We start from the raw sequence: 25352 nt of genomic DNA, 5'->3' as shown, positions 1-25352 counted from the left end.
AGCAAAAATCTTTTGCAATCTTAGGGCTGGACATTAGAGCATATGACAACTCAAGGCGGGAAGTAATGGGCATCTCGACCTTAGAATTCACTGCAGGCCTGGTCCCGTTTAAGGAAAAATTTCAGGTACCATACATCCCGATGATCTACGAGCACCTTGCAACTTGGAAGGCCATGGTTAAATCTGAGACGAATGCCCTAATTCTTGCTACTTTTTCTCAGATTAAACAACCTTTGCAGCACTACAATACACTAGACTTTAAAAAAAATTGAAAAATCATTTGAAATATTTATTGGAGAAATACTTCATAGGTGATTTTCCCAAAAACATTAAACTAAAAACACTTCGAATATTGGTTACTTTTAGCACCAAGTAACTTATAGCACGAGCTCAATGATATTGACCAAAAAATTCATGAAACGTCACTGATGATTTTCTGCCTTCTAATTTTGCAAATGAGCATCCAACAAAATTTTTTCTGGAGAAAAAAAGGAAAACAAAAAACCTTCTGGGATGGGCTCTGATGTTCATGTTTAAGGAGTAGTCCATCATCTTGTCATCCTCCACTCAACCAACATAGTAAAGGGATGCTAAAACAATTATGAAATCTGAAAGGATCAGGCCCACCACATCAAAAACAAATTTTGGAGCAAATAAACCCCACACCTGCAAGGAAATTAAGTAATAAAAATTCTCATTTGCTTGCCTAATATTCAGAGAATGGTATGATGGTATGAAAATATATGGCAAAGGGTTTCTATTACCATCAAATGCCGTCTTTGAATTGTGACACATATGATTGTGAACGTAACTGTAGTTGCTGTAATAAGTCCATAAATCATATATGCCTGAAACACAGAAGAAGACACATTGCCATTTAGCATCTCCCAACTTAATTGAATTGGAGAAGAATCATTTAAGGAATATTATGGATACACATCCAGGAAATAAACCTACTTGAGACAACCGCGCAAATATGAATGGTTTTCTTTGGTTACTCTGAACAGATGGATATTGGTGTGCAACAAGAAAGGGAAGCCCAAAAATGGGTAGAAGAAGAGAAAATCCAAATGTATCAATAGTAAGAAGGATTGCTTGTCGGATAAGGATGAAATCGTCGAACCTGAAAATGAAGAGCATCAATAATAATAACAATAACAATACCCTATTAACAGTAATAACAAGAAATTACTTCATCCTCCATGGTTATCAATGAAATCTCAACCATAAGTGAGAAAATTGGGTTATTTAGTCCCACTTGTCCAATAAAATTCCAAGATTTAGTTAAACTTCCTTCTCTGCTGATGACCTAATTAAATCATAGTAAAACACTAGTGTTCATCTTCACACAGATGTACTCACCCAATAAATGCAGCTCCATATCGAAGGCCATCAAAGGCACACCTGGAGAAGAAAGTTGTTATTGGCCATGAAACAGAAATCAAATAAATAAACAAGATCTGCTTGTACTTTTTTTTATCGTTCTTTTCATTGGTGAATAACAACTTACATTAGGAGAACAAAATTAAATTGTAGAGGAACTGCTTATGTTATGCGAACAATACCAGATTGTTGCCACACAATTAAACAAGCTCCTAAAACCATAATATGATGTAGCAACAGTTTAACTTTGTTATTGATAACCAATAGCTCAACGAGATGACATGAAAAACTAAAAGTACAAGCATCTTACCAGTGCCCAGTGCAGAAAAACAGACTCACAGCTAAAAGACTCCATTGTGTTACAGGAAGAGGAGACAAATTTAGAACTCCAACTGAACCATCCCTAGATTCATGTTCCAAGTTCTCCAACCTCATTATGCACCAACCTGTTGAGATAAACTTTTACACATATAAGTAATTACAAATCTTTATCCCAAAAACATACACACACAAAAAAAAAAAAAAAAAGGAAGAAGAAAAAGTGCTCACAAATTCAAGAAAAAGATTTACACTCTTTAGTAGATATTGTTGGGAAAAGCTTAATAGCACAAGATGTTGGCTACTTTGAAGACATGATCCAAAATAAGGATGTTGAAATGGATGAGTATAAATCCAAGAAAAGATCGAATAGAACTTGGAATATATTTGTGAGAAGCCAGTAGTGGAAATTATTGAAGACAAGTTCAGAAGTTGACAATCTAGTCATATGCAACAAATACCAATAAGTTCTCAATAAGGAGTAATTAATTCTAGTTGAAGGCAGCCAAAAAAAGGTTTCAGGCAGTGAAAACAGCAATTTGATAATCCTAACTGAAATAGTTGGTACATGCTCTGTTGAGTTGAATATTAAAAAGACGAAGCCAAATACAAATGTTTATGAGGCTATTAAAATGGCATACATGAATGTGAATGTAAAAAATTAAAGAGAATGAAAATATAGCTCAAGTAAATTAGTGTCGAGTAAAAAATCAAAGCTGTAACAAAGAAAAGCACCTCCAACTATTGATGCTAGAGCAACCAGTGGACCTTGTTTTCCCGACACGATGATGACCGTTGAACTCCATGCAGACAACATGGCCACTACTTTAAGAATCAAGCCTTTTTTGGAATCCAAAGCTTTCTCTTTGCCAAACAGCCTACCAAGTGCTAGGATTAATAGTTGTCCAATTCCAATAGCATAAATTATCCGAGGAATTAAACCTTTTCCAGTGCCTTGAAGCATCAAAGGTGTGCCAACTAGGTTACTTTCCATGGTCCAATGCACTGCTATGAGCAAGTAACTTAAAATGGTTACTGCGATGACAAACTTCAATAACCCCACACAAGCAGTGTCATCAATGCTCTTGTACAGAAAGCATGCCAATAAAACTAGAGCTAGCATTGGCACAATCTCAGCTATATACATCCAAAGAGGTATGCTTGTAAACCCAGAACTGAAAGCCTGCTTTGATAGCCCAAGTTCAATAGTTAATCTGAAAATGAAGACTAACAAAAGAAATACAACAGCCTGCAAATTCATGGGAGAAGTCGTCAGCATCACTGGGACATACATAGCATAAATTTTGTCATATGATAAGAACATAAAAAGGAAAAATGAAAAAGCATATTCATAAGTTGTAAGAAATCACCAGTGATGTATTAAAAACAATTTACGGTGATAAAGAAATGTAAGATAAAATACCAACTTCCAATAGCATCTTCTTTTTCAAGATTGAATTGCGGAATTTGAGAATGCCAGTTGTGGCCAAAAGAAAACTTGCCACTTTTCCTTCTTCCACTGATCTCAAGAAAAACAGGGAAAAAAACATAAAAAGAATCATTAAATGTCAGAGATAAGAAGAGAATCCAAAAGGTCAAGAAATTCTATTAAAAGGAAAAAAAGAAAGAAAAAAGGTTCAAAACTTACAGATATAACTATTTGAAAGGAAACTGCATGCACGTATCATCACTATAAAAATGGAAAAGATCAAACCAAAGGAAGTCCAAGAATCTCCTGGGGAAGGAAAATTAACTCCACATGTTTTGTTCATCCTCTTGATACCAAGAAATTGGATAACAAGTGTTATTAACATTATGCCAAGGCCAACACCCATCATCTTTAAATCGAACTCAGTCCATTTGGAGCGAGCTAGCTCAGCAACACTTGCTAGAAAATCAGAATATGCATCAATTTGCCTCTTGATGGGTAACATTGTATTACAGCTTTCATTTTTATCTAATAACAAATTCTTAATAGTATGGGACCAACTCTCCTCTGCCTGAGCATATATGTCTGTTATACGCATTATGTCTTCTGAAGAAAATCCAATAATTGATGAAGCTGAATAGACATCAATGTATCTTTTCACCTGCACAAGTAAAATCAATGAGCCACCAAAAAGTGGCGATGGAAAAACAGTTGCTAGATGAAGAATATGCCGCCTATAAATAGTTATAGTTAAAAGCCCTGATAGTATTTACCATCTGTTAAAAATGTTGGCAGAAGGTAAATGTCAATGCATTTTTTGTACTTTTTCTTGCTTACGCATTCTATGGATCTATATATTCGTTTTTTGTAAGAATATAAAACACTAGAGGGCATTATGACCATTTTATTTAATATGAGACAATGAATATACAATGTAGAAACCCTGAGGGGTCCCCAATGGTCACTAGTTTGAGTCCCCTCAGGGCCACTGGAGGTTTACCCGGTCGTTAACTTCAGGGCCCCGTGGGATTAGTCGAGGTGCGCGTAAGCTAGCTCAGACATCCACGGTTATCAAAAAAAAAAAAAAAAAGAATATACAATGTAGCAAGTATAGTGGAGTTAGAACCTCCAAAGAGTTCATCAAGGTTCCTCCCCCCCCCCCCCCCCCCTACCCTTCTTTTTTTTTCCTTAGACCACTTTGTTCAAGTCTTGATTGAAGCATAGTCTAATGATCAATATGATAAGCATGTTCTAATAATGCTCATTATGATATCACCCAAATAATACAACAAATATCTGGTGGGGAGGTCTTGGTCATATGCCCATCAGTGATGCACAACAGGAAGAAAAAGCAACTTTCAATTTCATATATAAAGGTGAAACCATTCAGCGAACCCTAAAAATCCCAAATGAATTATACATGAAGAATAAGTTTTACACCATTGTGCAAATCTCCCTTGGTCATTAAACAAAGAGAGGGCCAAATCCACAAAAGTAGTGATGAAGGTGCTTAGAATAAAATTGGGAGAATTATCCAAAAGGATCACCTAAAGGTAACAAGTCTCCTCAAGGTTTAAAATTCTCTTTAAGTCCATAAGTCATACTTTGAAAATTTGACCATCTTGTAATTCCAATTATACCCTTTGTTTATCTTTCCTCCTATTCCATTTAACTTCACATCTTTTATGCATTTTATGCTTTATATATGCTGTTAAAGATCCATTGTGGCCCAAATCCTACAAGTTTAAGAATTTAGGAAAATTGGTACTTTAATTTGCTATTAGAGTCTCATTTGACGGAAGGTCATGTGTTTGAGTCTCACCGCATAATATTTATTTCCCCAATTTATTAAGCTTAAATTAAGCCCAAGAGAGACTAATCATGGTTGTTTGTCTACGGGCCATTGTGTCTCTACATGTGTGGGTATGGGGTCGCATGTGAGGGAAGGTGTTAAAGAGGATGATATACATTGTAAACTCAAATCCTGCAAGCTTAAGCTTTTAGGAAAATCGGTTGTCCAACATATGCTATATTAACACTAATTGTATTATTATTATTATTGCTATGATTAAACATTAATATCGCTATTAATATTATTGCTTATGATATTAGTGTTATATTATTCATATTATTAGTAGAACTAATATCATTCTTAATAATATTATATCTATTATTATGATCATGTGAAAATATTATTCATATTATTAATATTTTATTAATATCATTATTCATAGTTTTATTATTATGATGTCATTTACTATAAACCAATCCTAGAAGACAATTTCTTTTTTGTTTTTACATTCATAAAGCTTACAAGTTTTTATTATAAAAATCATTCATAATAGTAATTCACCAAGTGTACAATGCTAATGCACCAATATTTTGCATTAATATAGAAGCCAAGGAATAGGTACGACAAAAATGCATTGATCTTACAACATAAATATGCTAAATAATTCATTGTGACATGACCTAATATCATTTTTTTTTTGTAAATTTTTTTAAACGGACAGTTGTGGATGGTCTTCGTATACTCTTTAACATTCCATCTATACTACAAATTAACCTTAGAAGACACTTTATATATATATATAGATATTTATATATGGGTTCCATGATAAATATCATAGTCAATAAGAATGCACCCAAGATACGATGCTAATTCAGGGGTATGATGTATTAATATAGACACCCCTATGGTAGAATAAGTCACCTAGCTTCTAATGCTATTAGGAGGATTGTCACAAGATGTAGGTACAACACTTATACATTAAACTTACAATACAAGCAGACTGAAAGTACGATGCATTACGACATGACTTAATTTTGCTTTCTAACAATTATCAAGACTAATTTTCCTTTTTATTATAATATTTTTAATAATTATACTATGATTAAAAAATTTCAAGTCTATATAATAACAAATACAATGACATTGTTTTTTAATTATAGGAGTAAATCAATGATCTATAAAATTATTAAATTATATTATATATATTAACATTAATATTATTATTATTTTGAAAGCGTTACATATGATAATTTTTTTATATTTGTAAAACAACAACAACAACAACAACAATAACAATTTTTTTTTTTTTTTTTTTGATAGGTAAAAGAGATTCTATTAGAAAAAAGAGACACCAAGAAGGCGGCTCAAGAAATACAAACCTATACACCCTCCTTCAAGAGAATGCTAAAAGAAACAAAAAGCCCCAACATACAACCCTAATTAGAGCCCATCCAATCAATAAAATTAGCTATAGTTAGAGGGCAATCAACTATAAACAATTTTGTTTCAGCCCAAAGAGAAAAAATAAAAGAGTATTTCAATCTTTGAATTGACAACATATCATCCTTGAAGGCCAAACGATTCCTTGCCTTCCAACAATAACAATAACAATAGTAATAATCATAATATAGGTTAATTTCATTTACCTCCCCCAAGGTTTTGGCTAAATACGCTTAGCCCCCATTGGTTTGAAATTTCATCAAAAATAGGGAGGTATTTGATAAAATTTCAAACCAATGGGGGTCAAGTGTATTTAGCCAAAACGGGAAATGAATGAAATTGACCCCTAATAAAATTTCAAGTAAGCAAGCTTGAAGTGAAAATAAAATGATAGAAAAAATAAAATTAAATTAAAAAGTAGTTTTATTTTGGGAAACTTTAGAAAATAGCTTTTAAAATTTTTACTTGTCTATTGGTCCGGCCTTGGATTTGCTCCCCAATGGTCACCAGTTCGAGTCCCCTTAGGGCCACTGGAGGTTTACCCGGTCGTTAACTTCAAGGCCCCGTGGGATTAGTCGAGGTACGCATAAGCTGGCCCGGACATCCACGGTTATCAAAAAAAAAAAAAATTTACTTGTCTATTATTGCATTTTCTCCATCACACATAAAGCTTCGGTCTAAAGATGAGAAAAATGTTGGTCCAAAATCCATGTATATCTTAGCATCATGTGGACATCTATATCAAAGTGAGTTTCAATAGTTTCATGCTTGATTGGCTTCATGAACATTTGATGTCTTGTTTCAGATGTAAAATTTCTTACTTGAGAAAAATGACCATCCAATTTGCATGTAAATCTGGACACTCACATGGATGTCTATAGTAGGGTAAGGTCCAATAGTTGCAAACTGTGAGTGGCTTTGGGAACATTTGATTGTTTGTCTTTTCTAGCACATGAAGGCACCAACAAATTCACTAAGTGGGAGATATATTACAATCTGGAAAACACATGGAATCTCATTATTCCAAAGCCTTTTTATTTCAATTTGACAACAAAAGATGCCACTTTAGAATTGAGACTACCTTTTTCTATATATAAGTAAGCAAAGAGAAGATATATAGCATATGATAAATACCAAAAGAGGTGAACCATGGAATGCATGATGTAGACAAGGGACACCAGACAATGCCAAAGGAAAGAAGATATGGGAACATCAAAGACAGCAAACAAGGCCTTAGGCCAGCACCAACTATCAGTGCAATCTAGGAAAGACAAGGTCCCTAAGGAATTCCTAGACCATAAAAATAGACTTAAGATAGGTGCCTTTCAGTTTTAACTCTGAAAACTACATCCCTTCAAAGTACTGAACCCTAAACAAGGCTTCACCCTTTATCAAGAAGATTAATCCCATATAGGAACCTTCTACTTTATTAGAAAATAAGACCCAAACAAAACATTTTGTGAAGCCTATGATTTTTTCATTCATGAACACATGAGACAGATTAACTTCTGAAAATAGTATTCCACAAGAAAAAGTACAGAACATTTCTTATATTCAACCAAATAGGTGCTTACCCTACTCCTTAGCAGTCCCAACCTAATATTTCCAGAATAACATAATAAAATAAAATAAAAATGAGAGGTAGGATATAAAGCATTTACAAAATAAAAATAATAATAATAACAATTTTGCTATACTTTATTTGGCTAACTATTTTGCTATACTTTATTTGGCTAAATCTTAAATAGAGACATTGGAATAAGGACCTGATTCTGTAAAGAGGAAATGTATTAAATAATAAAATAAATATTAATTCAAATGTTAAATCACATATCAGCATGAATAACCCTGTTTAAACAAAACAAAACAAAACCAATTCTAAAGTTCCAGCAGCCAAGCCTGGCCTGAAAATCAAACTTAATTGAGCCAAATTTGATCATATGAACCAAAATGATAGAAGCAAACCTGTATACACACAAGGAAGAACTATGGAACATCAACCCCAGGTGACGGAGGAAATTTTTTGATAGGAAACGACAAAGAGATATATTGATAAAAAGGAAGTACAAGAGAAGGATGAGGAATCCTCCCACCAAAGAAAAACAAAACTACAAGGAATCAAATACAAGACAATACAAAGTAAAAACAAGCAAAATCTCTAGGTTAGTCCAACCCATTGGAATTACACACCGCTAACCAATCAAGTTGTAACACCTTTTTTTTATAGGTAACATTTTTTTCTCTTGGAAATTGAGCCCAGCACCTCTTATATCCCCATTTCAACCCCTTGCCACTTGAGCTAGGCAAGGGAAAAAATGAAGGCATTTATGAACCAATATTGACTAAACCATGGAAGCAAATTCCAGACGATTTTAAAAGGTGCATCTATTTACATTTTACCAACATTACAGACAAATAAATTGATTCCTGTTTCCACAAAGCAGGCTTTTTTCAAAAAATTTTAATATATATATATATATATAAAAAATTATAACAATAAATTATAAAAATTTGAAAAAAGAAAAGAAGGAAAAACCATGTCTAAAGAGATTACATACAAGCCAATGGTTCAAACCATTTGATCATCCTAATTGTAGAAGATATAAAGTGTAAGATATTCCTTTCCAGGCAATTTAAGATTTATTGTCAATAAAGATTAAAAACACAACAAAATAACTAGATAAAACAGTATCTTTGAGAAATTAAGAGTAACGGAAAAAATAATAATAATAATAATTAGTATTCTCAAAAACTCTCAAAGATATAGCAAGTCATAAGGTACAACTATAACAAATTAAAATAGAACATTCAAACACCAAACATAATTAATAAATAAGAACAAGGAAAAATTATCCACAATTGAGTGGAAATTTACATAGAAACTAATTTCTTTTGCATTCATATAGGTGTTAATTCAGAAATCCTCACATCTATGCTTGAATTATGTGTGTTTGTATTCAATTTTTACATTTTTTTGTTATTTTCACTTAACCTTTAAATTTATTTTTTGGTTTAGAGGTTTCATGATGTTATGTTTTATTATTATTTTTAATACTAATATATCATCAAGCTAGAGATGAAGGTTAAGGCAACCTTGACTTGTTTATTATCCTTATCAATAATTTTTTAAGCTATGCAATCTTGATTACAATTTCAGTGTCAAGACAATTTAAATCTTCAAAAATAATTCGACAAGTTAAATTAGTACCTGCCAAGAATTGATGCAAAGTACATTGACATAATCGTGCATCCACGATTGCATATTCAATTGAGTTTGACGATTCCCCACATTAATGCTTTCCAAATTCCATGTACCAGAGCCTAAAGCATATAGCTCAGAATTAACACGGCCAATGCTGAAATGAAACCAACCTCAAGCTATTATTTCAGAAAGATATTTGTCAAAGCTACATCAAGGCATAGTAATGACACCACCAGCATAATAGCACAAAACATGGATCATTGCAAAATGTGAAAGTTCTGATACAAAAATACCAGCACTTGTTTTTAAATACATGAAGATTGGAATAGTAATTTATTAGGTAATAAACAAAGACGGATATAGCTTTTAAAAACATGAAGATTAATAAATAGAGATAGAAATAGTAACTTAGAGAACTCATAAATGAAATTAAACAAGCAGAACAAAGTCAAGAAATTGTCTTGCAGATGGATTTCCTAAGGTTTTTAAACTTTGAGTTCTATAATAGTGGGGTGTGACCAATGCTCTCATACTTAAAAGGTTCCATCAATCATATTTAAAATTTCAGACATATTAATCTACCAATCTGACTCTAGAAGACTTTTTTTTTTTTTTTTTTTGATAGGTAAACAAAAAATGCATTAAAAGCGCCAAAAAAAGCACACCAAAGTACATAGGACGTATACAACAGCCTCTACAAGACTTATATCTACACATCTTCAAGCTGCCTGAAAAGCAAAGGTAGAGCTAGAAATTTGGCCCGCTAGGGACACCTTTCCAATCACAATGTCCAAAAAATTAAACTAATAGAATTACAAAAACTTAAAATTAATCTATAATACTTCTATTTAATAAATCTATAATTGTTGTCTATAATATTTTTCATATTTAAATAATCTCATCATCAATGTTATTAAATAATATTCTCAATCTATATAAGTAAGCTAAAAACCTTCTATATTTTAGGTTTGAGCCTCAATAGCCTCGAGGCTATAGTCTTAAGGTTGTAAGCCTCAATAAAGTGAGGCTTAAGCCTTAGTTACCTTGCCTTGAGGCTTGAAGGCTAACTTAACGCGAGCCTCAAGGTGTAAGCCTCAATAATCTTTTGAAACAATGCTTGTAAAACTTGTTTGCATGAATTTTTATTTTATGTTTGTTTTAAATACCTTCAATTAAAATGTACAAAAAAATCAAATTAAGAAAAGAAAAGAAAAGAAAAGAAAAAAAAGCTCCACCACTATTCAAGAGACTAATTCCCTCCTCATAGAAGGAACCTTTGTTGAGGTGTTTACATTTTGGTGGATAAGAAATTCACAAAGATATTCAACTTGATTTCAAGAAAGATTACACCATGTTGACTTCGGTTTCTTAGACTTGGACCATGCAATGATTAGGAAAGCTTTCTATCCTAAATGGAGGCTTTAGATTCAAGGATGTTATATTCTCCTAGTTTTAAGTGTTGGTAAATATCTTCCTACAAAAGGATAGGTAAAGGCTTTGAGCCACCTCAAACAAGGTGACCCACTCTCTTTTCGCACTACTAGTGGATGTACTTAGCATAATTATGATTAAAGCTGAGAAAAGAGATGTTTTAAAGGGTCCTCTTTGGTGTATAGAATCCAGCATAATTATGATTAAAGCTGAGAAAAGAGATGTTTTGAAGGGTTCTCTTTGGTGTATAGAATCCCTCAAAGTAACACTATCCAATTTTTGGATGATATATATTTTTCTCTAAAGCTAGACCAGAGGATGTATACAATATTCAACTCATTCCTTTGATTTTGTTGCAGATTTCTAGATTTTCAATCAGCTTAATCAGAGCATTCTCTCAAACATTAATGTTAATCAAGACCAAATACCCCAGTTTTTAACCACAGTTATGGAAAGGATTTCTCCCACTTGATTGTCAGAAGAAAATGTATTTATTTTTAGGGGTTAGAATCACACTTGTCTCACTTGTCCAGCATCATTCGTCTCATATCACTTCTTATTGTCTCAGTTTTCAAATTTAAATTTAAGATTGCTTCAAGAATAAAAAGAATGCAAAGGTAATATTACTTCTAGAATTAAAAGAAGACAAAAAAGTTTCTCATTGTCGAGTTTAAAGAAGAGAAAAATAGATCACCTAATTAGGAATGGCAATTTCGCGGGTTTTTCAGGTCACCCGCCCCGCCTTGCCCCGATTAGAACGGGTATGGGAGCATAGAAATTGGGGATGGGACGGGTTCAGGTTTAAAAAAAAAACCCGAATCAAGTTCGGGGCGGGATCGGGTTTAGTAACAATATGCCCTACCCCGCCCCGAATATGAAATTACAAGTTTACCCCCACTTATAAATATTTGCTTCCTATCCTTTCTGGTCTTCCTCTCCCGTTTTAGGTTTTTTTTTCTCTCGTTTTAAGGTTCTCGTTCCTGGGGTTGTTGATGAGAACACAAGTGATGATGGAGACGGAGCTGTCCCGAATCACCTGAGACGACCTCATCGTACTAGATTGCCTCGACCCCTTTCTGTACCAGTTTCCAATGTGAAGAAATGGCTTCCGCAAATCCCTCCCATCCTCGTTCTCGTCCCTAAAACTCAATCCCTAATTTGCAATCAACAACTCAAGTGTTTGTCAAAATGCTAAAAGATGGTGTGTTTTGGACAGTTGGAGTACTCAATGCAGAAATCCATCAGATAATCCACCCGAAACTGCCATTTTCTCCATGGGAATCGTTTTAGGTATTTTTTTTTGGAATTTTGATTTTTTGGTTTTGGGTGTTTTTTTGTCAGTTTCTGGGCAAAAGATGAGAGATTTGAATGTTGATTTGTTTGGTTTGGGGTGTTTTTTTTGTCAATTTCTAGGCAAAAGATGAGAAATTTGTTGGTGATATTTGGGATTGTCCAGATTTGTAATCTGGTGGCAACAAGGTGGTCTTTTTGCTAATTTATTTTCCTCATTTCAGCAGTCTATAACTCATTGTTTTCACCTGTTTTTGGGCAACCCGGGTCGAAACGGTCGGGGATGGAATTTTGATTATTATTTCAAAACGGGGATGGGATTACATACCCCGCCCCGCCCCGGGTTTGGGACGGGGATGAGATTTGTTTTGAATAAACGGGACGGGGTTGGGATGAGGGCGACCCGTCCCGAACCCGTCCCGTTGTCATTCCTGCACCTAATCGGATGAAGGTAAGTTTGTTAATCCAAGATGAAGGAGGTTTAAGCTTGTGAAAAATTTTATAATGAATGGATCCTTCCTAGGCCAATGGTTGTAGAGGCTTCATATGGAGAGCAACACTCCACGAGAAAACGTACTAGAAGCATTTATGGTTTATAATCCAATGGTTGGGAAGCAAACATTTTTGAAAGATAATTGCATCATTACCTCTGAAAAGAAATTGCCCAAGGTTTCTTCTCAATATAATCAATTCTCAATTGGAGATGGCTCTAAGATTCCTTTATAGGAAGATTAATTGGAGATGACTCTAAGATTCCTTTATAGGAAGATTTATGGCAGAGTGACCAACCACTTTTGACTCTCTATTCTAACCTCTACTTAGTCTCAGTTCTAGAGATTTCGAACTACTCCCATTTATTGTTGTGTAAACTCTTCCCCTCCATCTTGAAAATTTTACTTTCAATGTAACTTATCCAATCAAGAAATTGACAATATTACTACTCTTAACTCATCCTTGCTCCATGTTTATGTGTGATCCTCCTTAACAAATGAGAAAGCGCAGACCGCTCTCCTCTCAATCCTTTTTCCTAACCGTCAATTCATACTCACACCGACATTCTCCTCATTGAGCCAAGTTTATTTGGAAGCCCTAAAGATAAGGATTCTTCATGGTTGGTGGAAACAAAAGCGTCAATACTAATAAGACAATCCAATTGAGGAGCCTTCTAAAGCCCTGCACTTGGAATGGTAAATTATATGCAGAGGTATGTAGAGAAATTGGTTGGTTGACCATTTATTTCTCCACTGTCTAGTGGTTTTGATTCTCTGACAGATTATTTCAACTGGTTGGGATTGATAGGGTACTCTTTGGACTGCAGATGATTTGGCGATTATTGCTTTCCCAAGGTTTGGAGGCAATGCCAAGAGCAAGGTAGGTGGCTCTTATGCTATTTTTCTCCAACCTACTTAAAGAGAAATGCTTGGATTTTTTAGCATATATGCAGATCTATGGTTACTGTGGGGTAGACTTTTTTTTCCTCCTCTCATCACATTGTTCTGCAATCTCTCAAGGTGTTCCACAGGGTTTCTGTGAGCCTGGTTGTATTTGAATGGAATAGCAGCTTGCGTAGCCAGCAATCTACCTCAAGCTTAATTATGATGGATGCTTTTCAGGTAAATCTACGACACTGCAGTGTCTTTAGAAATCATAGGGCCAACATGATAAGAGCCTTCTCTAAAAGACTGAGATCCTTGCTTTACAGGAAGGCTGAGCTCTGAAAGCTCTTATTGCAATCATTTGTTTCAGAGAGACTCGACTCTAAAGATAGCTTAGGTATCTCAGGGGAAGCAAGATCCACAAAGATTAGCTCCTCCAGCACAAAACCATTGACATGGCTAGATCTTTGAGCTGCTCCCTCTGTTGGATTTCTTATACAGCCAATCACGCATGGATAATTTGACTAAATGATGGAACTCTCATTAGCATCCTTTGTGGGAGTCTTTTGTCACCTTGAGTTGTACCCTTTTGTTTGGCCATATTATCTTTCTTTGTCTTCTATTAGCACTTCCACAACATCAGCAACACAAACAATAATTCGTGGGCCCCTTCCATATTAGGAGAAATGGTATTCTATTAGGCAAGTGTCCAAAATTCTCACGAACCTCACATTTGTATTCCTTCTAACCCCAAACAAATTGTTCTGATCAACCTCTAAATTTCCTGGTGAAACCTACATCCCTCTCCGGCAAGCATGACCTCCCAATTGCTCAATAAGCCATGAAATTTCATCTATCTCAAAAAGCAGCAAAATAGACACACCAGGGATTCTTTATCTAATGGTGAACCACATACCTCCACTACCTTGTTCCCAAAGCCTGAACATCTTTCTCTACATGGCATAGAACTACTTTCCAGTGTGATTATTTTCTATTAAGATATCCCGTTATAATATAGGGTAGACATATTCAATGCCAACAAAAATTCAGATCTAAAAAAGCATATGATTGATAAATTTTGAGCTCAAAAACCTATTGTAATTTTGTGTTTTTGCCACAACTTAGCTAAGTTCTGTGCTTATATTTCCTTGAATTATCAGCATGTATTTTAAATTGTCAAACACCTGTTGTCATTTTGTCTACTGAAAGGTTTATTTCCTTGAATTATCAGCGTGTATTTTAAATTGTGCTAAATGGAAATAAGAAAAAATATTATCTACTTATTCAAAAATCCCAAATCTAAATGTTGAGGCTTCAAAACAAGAATGTCAGAAACCTTCCTCCAATGACATCATTTTTTATATCAATCCTATCACTAATCAATAAATAATAGTAAATTGCCAAAACATATTATAAAATTCATTATACATGTATATTTTACATAAGATGACAATAATGATATGAAGCAGAATGCGTACACTGCACCTTCCGAAAGGAAAGGGAATACCAAGCATTGCAGATACAGTCACTGCAAAATCAAGCTGCAAATAGCAATCATTCAAATATGCATCCTAGGAGAAACACGGTTCAAACAAACAGAAAAAAGATTTACCAAATCACAATCCAAAAATGAATGCACAATACCTGTTGGATGGAGTTGATGCACATGTTCTCTTTGTCCTGAAAGTGGCACATAAAAAAAATCTTTTAAAAGAAAACAAACTTGAGCCAGGATTTAAGCACCAATTTGCATTATGTCTGCCAACACATAAAATCATTTTTAATTCTTGACATTCAACAAGGAATAAAGTACCAGGAGGAAGAGGGTTGGCGCCCTAGTGTTGACGGGATCTCTTTTATGAGGTTAGATATCAGTGAGGCTGAGGGGTTGGAGATCCCTTTCTTGGAGGAAGAGGTGCTAGCAGCTCTTACGGACCTAGGCAAAGACAAAGCCCCGGGGCCAGATGGCTTTACAATGGCGTTCTGGCTTTATGGGTGGGATGTGGTGAAGTTTGAAATTATGGGCTTTTTTAGAGAATTCCATGAAAGGGGCAGATTTGTAAAATCCCTAAATGCAACCTTCTTGGTTTTAGTCCCTAAGAAGGGAGGGGCAGAAGATTTGAAAGATTTCAGACCGATTAGCCTTGTGGGAAGCCTTTACAAGTTGTTGGCCAAGGTGTTGGCAAATAGAATCAAGAAGGTTATGGGAAAAGTGATTTCGGAACCCCAAAATGCCTTTGTGGAGGGTAGACAAATTCTTGATGCAGTTTTGATTGCTAATGAGGTTGTGGACTCCAGATTGAAAAGCAATCAAGGGGGTGTGATGTGCAAATTGGATATAGAGAAGGCCTATGATCATGTTGGCTGGAAGTTCTTGTTGGTTGTGTTAAAGCAAATGGGATTTGGGGAGAGATGGATTAAGTGGATAGAGTGGTGTATCTCAACTGTAAGATACTCCGTTCTAATAAATGGCTCTCCTTCTGGATTCTTCCAAAGCTCAAGGGGTTTGAGACAAGGTGACCCTCTATCCCCTTACCTGTTCGTGATAGCTATGGAGGTTTTTAATTGCTTAATGAGAAGGGCCATCAGTGGGGGCTTTTTATCTGGTTGGAGGGCTAGAGGTAGGGGTGGAGAAGGGATTCTGATATCCCATTTGCTCTTTGCGGACGACACCTTGGTGTTTTGTGAGGAGTCCCAGGTTCAGTTGACGTATCTAAGTTGGCTTATCATGTGGTTTGGGGTTTGCTCAGGTTTGAAAGTTAACTTGGAGAAGAGTGAGCTTATTCCGGTGGGGAGGGTGAATGATATAGAGGATTTGGCTCTGGAGTTGGGTTGTAAGGTGGGTGGTCTGCCTTCCAGTTATTTGGGTTTGCCTTTGGGGGCACCTTTCAAATCAGAGGTGGTATGGGATTGTGTTGAAGAGAGGTTTAGGAAAAGGTTGGCTATGTGGAAGAGACAGTATATTTCCAAGGGGGGAAGACTCACCCTTATTCGGAGCACTCTTTCCAGTTTGCCAGTTTACTTCATGTCTCTTTTCCTTTTGCCCAGAAAAGTAAGGATGCGGTTGGAGAAGATTCAGAGGGACTTCCTATGGGGGGGAGGTGCTCTTGATCAGAGGCCTCATCTAGTTAGGTGGAATATGGTTTGCTTGGAAAGGAAGAAAGGTGGTTTGGGGGTAAGAAACTTAGCGTTGATGAATAAAGCTCTCTTGGGTAAGTGGAATTGGCGTTTTGCCATTGAAAGAGAGGTGTTGTGGAAGAAAGTGATCAAACACAAATATGGTGTAGAGGAGGGGGGTTGGTGTACTCGGGCCGAAAGAGGGAGGCATGGTGTAGGGCTTTGGAAAGCTATTAGAAAGGAGTGGTTGGGTATGTATAGCAGTTTAGCCTTCTGTGTGGGCAATGGTCGGAGAGTGAGATTCTGGAAGGATAAGTGGTGTGGAGATGAGCCTCTCTACGAATCCTTCCCTTCTCTTTTTGCCATTTCTCAGGCTAAAGACACGTGGGCATCGAAAGTGTGGAACCCAGATGGTGTAGGGGATGGTTGGACCCCTTTGTTCTCAAGGGCGCTTAATGATTGGGAAATTCAGATGATGGAACAGTTTATGCTTAAAATCCAAGCTTTTAGGGTGCAAAGGGAGAACGAGGATAAGATGGTTTGGACAGCATCTAAAAGTGGTGTTTTCTCAGTCAAGTCGCTCTACTCTATTTTGGAGCCTGGTGGTTCAGCTATGTTCCCTTATGTTGGTATTTGGAGAGCGAGTGTGCCACCAAAGGTAGCTTTTTTCGTGTGGGAAGCATCCTGGGGCAAAATCTTAACTTTAGACCAACTTCAGAGGAGGGGTTATTCTTTGGCAAATAGGTGTTTTCTTTGTCTTGCTGAAGCAAAAACGGTGGATCATCTTTTACTCCATTATGTTATGACGAGGACATTATGGAATCTTCTTTTTTCTCTCTTTGGTGTGGAGTGGGTTCTCTCTGGTACAGTTAAGGAAACTCTCCTGGGGTGGCATGGAGCGTTTGTGGGGAACATCCGTAAAAAGGCGTGGCAAATGGCCCCTTTATGTATATTTTGGTCAGTTTGGAAGGAAAGAAATTCATTGGCTTTTGGGAATGAGGTGTTGTCAATCCAAAGGTTGAAACATTCTTTTGTATGTAATCTGTGGTCATGGGTGAGGATGTTTATAGTTTTAAGCCCACGGTCTCTGGTTAGCTTTTTTGAGTGGCTAGGCTTTTGTTATAGGTAGGGGTTTCAGCTCGCTTCCTTGGTTTAGAGTCGAGGGGCTGCTTTTGTATACTCTTTGTATACCTAGAGGACACTAGTTTGGTGTTTCCTCTTTCATTTTAACATACTTCTCTTTACTTATCAAAAAAAAAAAAAAAACAAGGAATAAAGTAATAGGGATGAAATAGTCCTAATCTTTATTTTCTTTTATATGGACAAATAAATAGATGTTCAATGAAAGGTGTCTAGCAAAAGAGGTGGGTGCTACCCAGGTACACTGGAAGAATATAAGGAGCCCCAATACCAATAGAGCCAAGGAAAAGAAAAGAAGAATGTACAATACACATAAATCCATCTCAAACAATAAAATACAAGAAAAAAAAATCATCAATCCTACAAGCACCCCACCCCAGGACCAAGAAACTAAATAAGCATGGAGCCTTTGTAGCCACTTCAGAACAGTCCAAACTTTCTCAAGTTCTAAGTCTCCTTTCCTGCCACCAAAGCAGGCACAAAGGAACCATTCACCATATCTTTTGATCCTTGCCAACAAAACTACCATGCAGCTTAAGTACACAGTGAGGCCAAACCCACAACAAAGGAGAATAGCAAAGGTCACAACCAGAGAACCATCTCACAAAGAATATCATAGGCTCATGCCTCCTTTTATATACAGCACTATTTGCCAAACAAAAAAGCAATCCTTGGATGAAGCATTAAGACCCCACATCTTTTTAGCCGAAACAAGCTAACCATGCCCAAGCTTGTCAATTCACCAAAAACTCATAAAGAAGAAAGCATCCTTTGCAACCTTCCACACCATCTATTCTCAACACCTCCATGAACTACCACAGAGTAAATCCTCTAAATCCCCCAAGATCAAGCATCAAATATGAGGAACAATCTTTCAGAAGAGTCCTACATACCAATCATCAAATGATAACTTAGTGTTACACCTGTTTGAGACATCCCAAGCATTCTGAGAATCCCTCACCCATATATAAGCAACCCCAGCATAATGAGAATTTTATAAGCTAAAATAATAAACAAATCTAAGAATTAATTTTTAAAGAAAGTCCTCCACACTAATCATCGAATGATAACTTAGTCTTGCACCCATATGAGACATCCCATCCTCTCCTAATAGATCCCTACAGACCCAAACCATAAGCCTTGCTTCCACCCTCAAACACAACCCATCTCCTCTCTAGAATTACACACAATGACTTTCCTTAACAAAGCATCTCACTCAACCGTAGGCCTCCATAACATGGTTCAAAGTCGTGGTATCAATCATTGATTCGGACGGTCTTGAGGCACATCGGTCTTGGCATCTCGGCTCGGTATTGGGTGATACGCAAAATAAGATAGTTAAAAAGTTTAAAAAATTATAAAAATATTATGAAAATTTTTATAAAAATAAATATAATTAAATAAGCTTAAAAAATTATAAAATAAAATTTATTTCACATTTAACATTATTTAAATAATTATAGAGCCTTTGCAGAAAGCAATTTATAATAATGTTAAAAATTATTTCACATATAATAATATTTTTACTAAAATACATATAATTCAATCATCAATTCCATTTTTAATTTTGATTAAATGATTTTAATAATGTTAATATTATAACAAATAAAATGGTTTGAATAGATTGTTAATAATAAATTAATACACCAAATATGCTACCATTACCATATAAAATAATGTACATGTAATTTATATCACACCATCAATATATAAAACAATAAATCATTACCATATAAAATAATAGTTTAAAAAATCAGGTAATATATTACGGATATCCTTTCTTCAAATACCCAATTCACATGCACAATCTCTTTTTCAATATCCCCAATTCACTCGCAAGACTCACCCACACCACGGTGATAGAGGGCAAAAACAAGCAGAGAGAAGGGCAACAACTATTGTTGAATTCCCAATGGCACCACCGAAGGCGCTCCACATCCATTCTGAAATTAGCGATGCCCTCAACCTCCTCTTCTTATACAACTCCAACACTCATGATTAGACTGAGGCCTTTCTTCTTCTTCAAAATGGGTCATAGGTCTTGGTTGTTGAAAAGTTATTTGTTTTGAAGGCAATCTCCAATTTTTCCGAGGTTTTTTCGGTTGAGATCTCGACTGTTGTTCATTTGCTATGATTTCGAAGTGAAAAAACGATTTCTTTTGGTAACTTGGAAGGTTTGACCCAGTCAACTCGGAATCCTAGATCGAGTCAACCGAGTTTAAAACGATTCTTGATTTGAGCCTGAGTTTTAGATGGGATCAAGTATCAGGTATCGGACTCAACGCGGACAGGCTCAAGGATGATACGACTCGACCAAGTCATACTTAACTTGGCCGATTCTTTGAACCGTGCTCCACAACAACTCTCATAAAGTGTTGTTGGGAAGCAATAGGCTTCTAATACCTAATCCTCTCTTCAATTTTGTCATAACAAAATTGGTCAAACAGTTGTGGTTTGATTGTAATGTTGCTCCACTTCTTGCCTTTTAGCAAGAAGACTTTCCAATAAATATTTGTTTCCAACCAAAGAATTGGACTCACATTCTAACACCAATCAGGTGCCACTAGTCTAACTTTTCATGACAGTCTGAAGACAGTTGTCCAGGAAAAGAAATATGAGGAAGGGAGAGAGAGGAGAGCTTTGCGGGTATCACAATCGAATTCTTTTTAGGAAAAGGCCATGTAAGTCCCCCTTCTTCTCAAGCAAAAAAGCCCACATATTCTATCCTAATAGAGATCAATATTTCTCTATCAATAGATGGATAAATCTATTGAAAATGGATATTAATCTGGTTTCAAGATCTATGAACAAGATAATTCACCCTCTGAAACAAGAAGTTCTGATCCTAGAGGGATAATATCAACCATTTGACGTCCATGTGATGCATCCACTATGGTTACACTACCTTTTGAATTGAAAAACCCGAAGGGGTTCCCTTGCAGAGCTAGGTGGGAGGGGTTTGCATTATTGGATGTCTCCCAGATAAATTCTCAGCAAGATTAAAAAAAGTTGTATTAAAGTTTGGATGGGTTAATAACATGGCAATTGCCCCTAACAGTACTGAAATAATAAAAGTGGGAATATTGTCACTAGAATGGACCATCACAGAGGAAATAAAGTATATACATAGTCTGAAGAAAGTGTTTTTGATAAAAAATATACACATCCCTCCACTTCCTAGGTACTGTCTTTCCATTGGGCAAGTGTCTTATTGAACCACTCAGCAAAGTCCCAAAATAGTGCTAATGTTAAAAGGACGACTCCAATGACTCTCTAAGATAAGATTAAACTTTTCAAGCTTAAACCACTAGTATACAGAAGATATAAAGTATACCTGTAATCTGGACAGAATGCTTTTGACAAGCACAAGTGTTCCCTCATTTGGCAAGTATTGTCTTTCCATGAGGTGACCCACCTATTGAACTGCTCCTCAATAGGGTCCGAAACAACACTAGCCTTGTAGAAGCCTCCAATGATAACTCCAAATATGTAGTCGGCAACACACCCACCTAACAACCAAGCAATGACACCTACACATCTACATTTTCCACATTATCCACTACCGCCTCACTTTTCCCTATATTATTTATAAAACCCAGTAGTGCCTTGAAACAAAGAAAATTCACCTCAGATATAGAAGTTGGTCACAACTCACCCCACAAAACAGAGGCGCATTATCAACAAACCATACGAGGGACTCTAGCACAATTCTAATTATATAAACATATGGATGATCTACAATATTAATGAATAGAAGGACAAGAAAGAAAAAGATGGGTACAAAGAAGGCAATGAATCCTTGACTGAGATAAATACATGGATACACCAAGAATCAGGATAAACCAAAGCAAGAAGCAAACACAAAACCCTAACTAAGGAGAGAAAGTGCTAACTCAAGGTTCCCCTTTTGAGGAAAAAATGTAGTCCTCTTCATTATCTGCCCACAAGGCCCTCTTAAAATTGATGTTAATCCTATAAGAAGCCTCTTAACCTCATTCATACAGGAGCACCCTTCACTAAAAACTTTGCTTGCCTCTTGGAGCCAGCTTACCTAAGGTCAAGGAAGAGTATTGCCTTGCTAGCATTTCTAAACCCAGTGTAGTTCATTAAAAGGTAATCTCTTGAAATTGATGCCAGTCCTTCAGGAAGCCTCTTAACCTTTTTTTTTTTTTTTTTTGATAGGTCAGGAAGCCTCTTAACCTTACTCATAGAGGAATCCCTTTTCACTAAAAACTTTGCTTCCCCCGTGGAGCTAGCTTATCCTTGGCCAAGCAAGAGAGCGCCACCTTGATAGCATTTCTAAACCTCTTTAGTCCATTAAAAAAATAAGTTAATTTCATCAAATTGTTGATCAAATTATTCCAGCTCTTATAAATCTTTTTCTTCATAGATTTCCTAAAGGTATCGACTCCACCAAGGGATCCTTCTCTTCTTCTTTTTTTTTTTTTTTTTTTTTTTTTTTTTTTTTTGATGTTCTTTGGGTGAGGGAACAAACATCAAAACTCAAGGGGGCATCACATCCCCAATAAGATCAACTAAAGAAGATGCGCTTCTCTTAGACAGACTATCAACTTCCTAATTACCCGATCTAGACTATCAAGAGAAAGAGAGACTCAATACCCTATCAATAACACAATCTTCATATCCATTGGTCATATCCTAAGACCCTGTACCATTATTTGCCATTTAAGACAAAACTGCCGCTAAACCCCCTTCTACCAACAAATTTCTGACACTCAACTCTCTTGCAATCTTGAGATCATTAAGTGAAGCAAATGTTTTCATTTTAACAACTAGGCCAAAATCAGCTCCCTTCAAGAAAGCCTGAATCATATCACTATGACCCCAAAACAAATCCGCCAATGCTCATCTAGGTCAAACTCCCTAGGAACATCCATCAAAATTAAGTTTCAAACAACTAGTGGAGAAAACTAGTTGTCAAATTCATGTATTCTTACAAATTTCTGAACTGGGAAGCAAACTAAACTTCAATTGCACATATGATGCTAAGAAACTACCAAGAACTATTTGGCAACAGGCATTGAGATGGATGTTAGAAAGCAAATATCTCCCACAAATCAAGCATTAATCTCTTCCAAACCTCAAACATACTCTCTTTTTTTTAAGCTAAATAACCCACAAAGTCACCGTATAGCCCACCAGACACTGCCTCTTGGTTCTCTACAAAATGATTTATAATAATAGGGAAACATAAAAATCCAAAATAAAACTTGACTGTTAAAAATAATCAAAAATCATTTTCCAAATTCAACATATTATTAATGAAGCGCATGGATGATACATATGTGGTGGTTAGTGTGCACAAGCCACATCTAATATTAGCTTGTACACAGTAAACACCACATACTTATATGTATGTATATGAAAAGGAATCAATTCAGTACCATATAATAGAACTTTCTAAATATCATACAATTTTTTGGTACAACATTTTACAGATTGAAGCGTAATACAACCAGACAAGTGCCATGAGAAGTTCCTTGGATGAATTGGGATGCCTATACATGAAGAAGACTCACAGAAGAGATCTAGAAACGCATGAACAAGAGAGACAAGATTATGACCTAGGTTTAAGACCATGGTGACAAGTAACTAATATTTCATAACATGGACATTTATGAATTCTGTCACTAAAGCCCAAAGAGATAAAAAATTAATTCTATCCCAAACAACTTCCATAGTTGTGTCAATCAATAAAGATTCAAGAGTTTCTTTACTACCATATTAACCAAATCAAAGCTACACAAAAGTTTACAACATATTGACCCTCGCACCTCTCCAAAACCATTGAATCTAGTAGCAAATATGAAATGTATTCCACAAGGAACTCAACTTATACCCTACCCTAATGATCAGTCTATGCCACAATGCTAGTAAGAAGGATCTATGCAGTCTTTTTTAATAAGAAATGTGACAACACAAACTATTCACACTTTAGACGTGTAATATAACTAGAAAAATACCACATGAATTCCCTGGGAGGTTCAGATGTCTACATCTCAAGAAGGATCATAAAAGATATCTCAAAACCAATGAAAAGAGATGTCAAGATCTTTTACCTGGATTTAAGACATGGTTCAACATACCCACCTAATGATACTTCATTACGCACAAAATATAAGTTCTTATCGCTGAAAGTCAATGAAAAGTGAAATAATTAATTTTATCCCAGACCTACTCCTATATCATCATACCCATCTACAAATATTCTAGAGTTTCTTTACTACCATATTGTTCAAATCAGTCTTACAAACACAAGCCCAAAATATATTGTTCCTCACTCCACTTCCAAAAACCTAGAATCTAGTAGCAAACATGGGAATGATCACTCATACCCATGGTAATTATCACTCTACACCAAAGGGCTAAAGTGCAGAGGCACTAGAAGAGAGGTAATAACTAGCCCTATTGCTCCTCTTGCATAAGAAAGAGCTGTATAGGATATTTTTCATATTTTAAATTATAAGATTTTTCTAAGAAACAAAAATCTAGAAATTTTGTGTTAGAATTACTACATTTTGCTCATATCCAACTCACTTTTGTACATTTGTTTTTCTAAAAAGTTAGGGAAATTGGCACAAATTTCAAGCAGTCACATACAAGTGTGAAAATAGAACATGGAGGTTTGGGAGTGTACTCATTAGAAGAAAGAGGCAATACCAAATGTAGTTCACAACATGATGTATTAAGTTCAAGAGGCAAAGAAGATGGAGTCGTCTTCAAACTCATGGCAAAAATCGACGTTTCAACCTGTAGAATATGATTCTTGTTAGCTTGACAACAAAATGAATTTGACAACCAAATCAAGATTTTAAAAGAAAATGATAATATTATACCTCTTCAGCAGTTCCTCCACCATGATCACCATTTATGGTTTGTCCATGATCACCCATAACAAGAAGAAAAGTATTCTCATGTAAGCCACCTGGTCCAGATTGGCTCTCCAGCACTTCTATTATATTCTGAAGCAAAGTGGTAAGTCAAACATGAATGGTGAAGGGGCACAAAATTTTTTGGAGTATTAAAATTTCAAAGGTCTGAAACAACATGTGAAGCAGTGTAAGAACCCAGGAAACAATTTTTTGAGTCAAGGAAAAAATCCTAATTCTAAAAGAATGTGAGAAATTTATCCTGAACAAGCAATAAACAATGCTAATCAGAAAACTCAACAAGAATTTGGAATTAAGAAAGAAAAATGCAAGATGGAAGAAAAAATGATAGGTGAACCTTTTTTTTGTCCTCGCTAGGACAAGATGAAAAATACAATAAAAAACAAAAATAAGTCAAATAAACTTACCTCTAAAACACCATTATATTGCTCCAACTTTTCAATCATTGGAGTGGAGTCAACGCCAAATATATGCCCAGCATGATCCTGACCCAAGTAGAAACAAGAAACTTATTCTATATTTT

At 35.6% G+C, this 25352-nt stretch overlaps 1 protein-coding gene across 8 annotated transcripts in view; it reads right to left on the bottom strand.

Moving 5' to 3' along the window:
• Positions 1–399: 399 nt before the first annotated feature.
• Positions 400–25352, bottom strand: part of LOC100260162 (uncharacterized) — a 30708-nt gene continuing 5755 nt past the window's right edge. For all 8 annotated transcript variants that reach the window (XM_059739668.1, XM_010656715.3, XM_059739670.1 and 5 more), the window contains 14 exons: positions 25237–25314; positions 24776–24901; positions 24600–24689; positions 15306–15341; positions 15147–15202; positions 9571–9718; positions 3350–3791; positions 3129–3220; positions 2437–2950; positions 1694–1829; positions 1363–1404; positions 958–1123; positions 765–848; positions 400–666 (listed from right to left, as the gene is read on the bottom strand). In XM_059739668.1, the coding sequence (XP_059595651.1) occupies positions 568–666; positions 765–848; positions 958–1123; positions 1363–1404; positions 1694–1829; positions 2437–2950; positions 3129–3220; positions 3350–3791; positions 9571–9718; positions 15147–15202; positions 15306–15341; positions 24600–24689; positions 24776–24901; positions 25237–25314 (2109 nt within the window). In that variant the 3' untranslated portion in view covers positions 400–567. The remainder of the gene's footprint in view (positions 667–764; positions 849–957; positions 1124–1362; positions 1405–1693; positions 1830–2436; positions 2951–3128; positions 3221–3349; positions 3792–9570; positions 9719–15146; positions 15203–15305; positions 15342–24599; positions 24690–24775; positions 24902–25236; positions 25315–25352) is intronic.

This window comes from Vitis vinifera, chromosome 9 (assembly GCF_030704535.1).
Source record: "Vitis vinifera cultivar Pinot Noir 40024 chromosome 9, ASM3070453v1".
In the NCBI taxonomy this organism is placed as follows: Eukaryota; Viridiplantae; Streptophyta; class Magnoliopsida; order Vitales; family Vitaceae; genus Vitis; species Vitis vinifera.
This window is presented reverse-complemented; position numbering and strand designations above follow the sequence as displayed.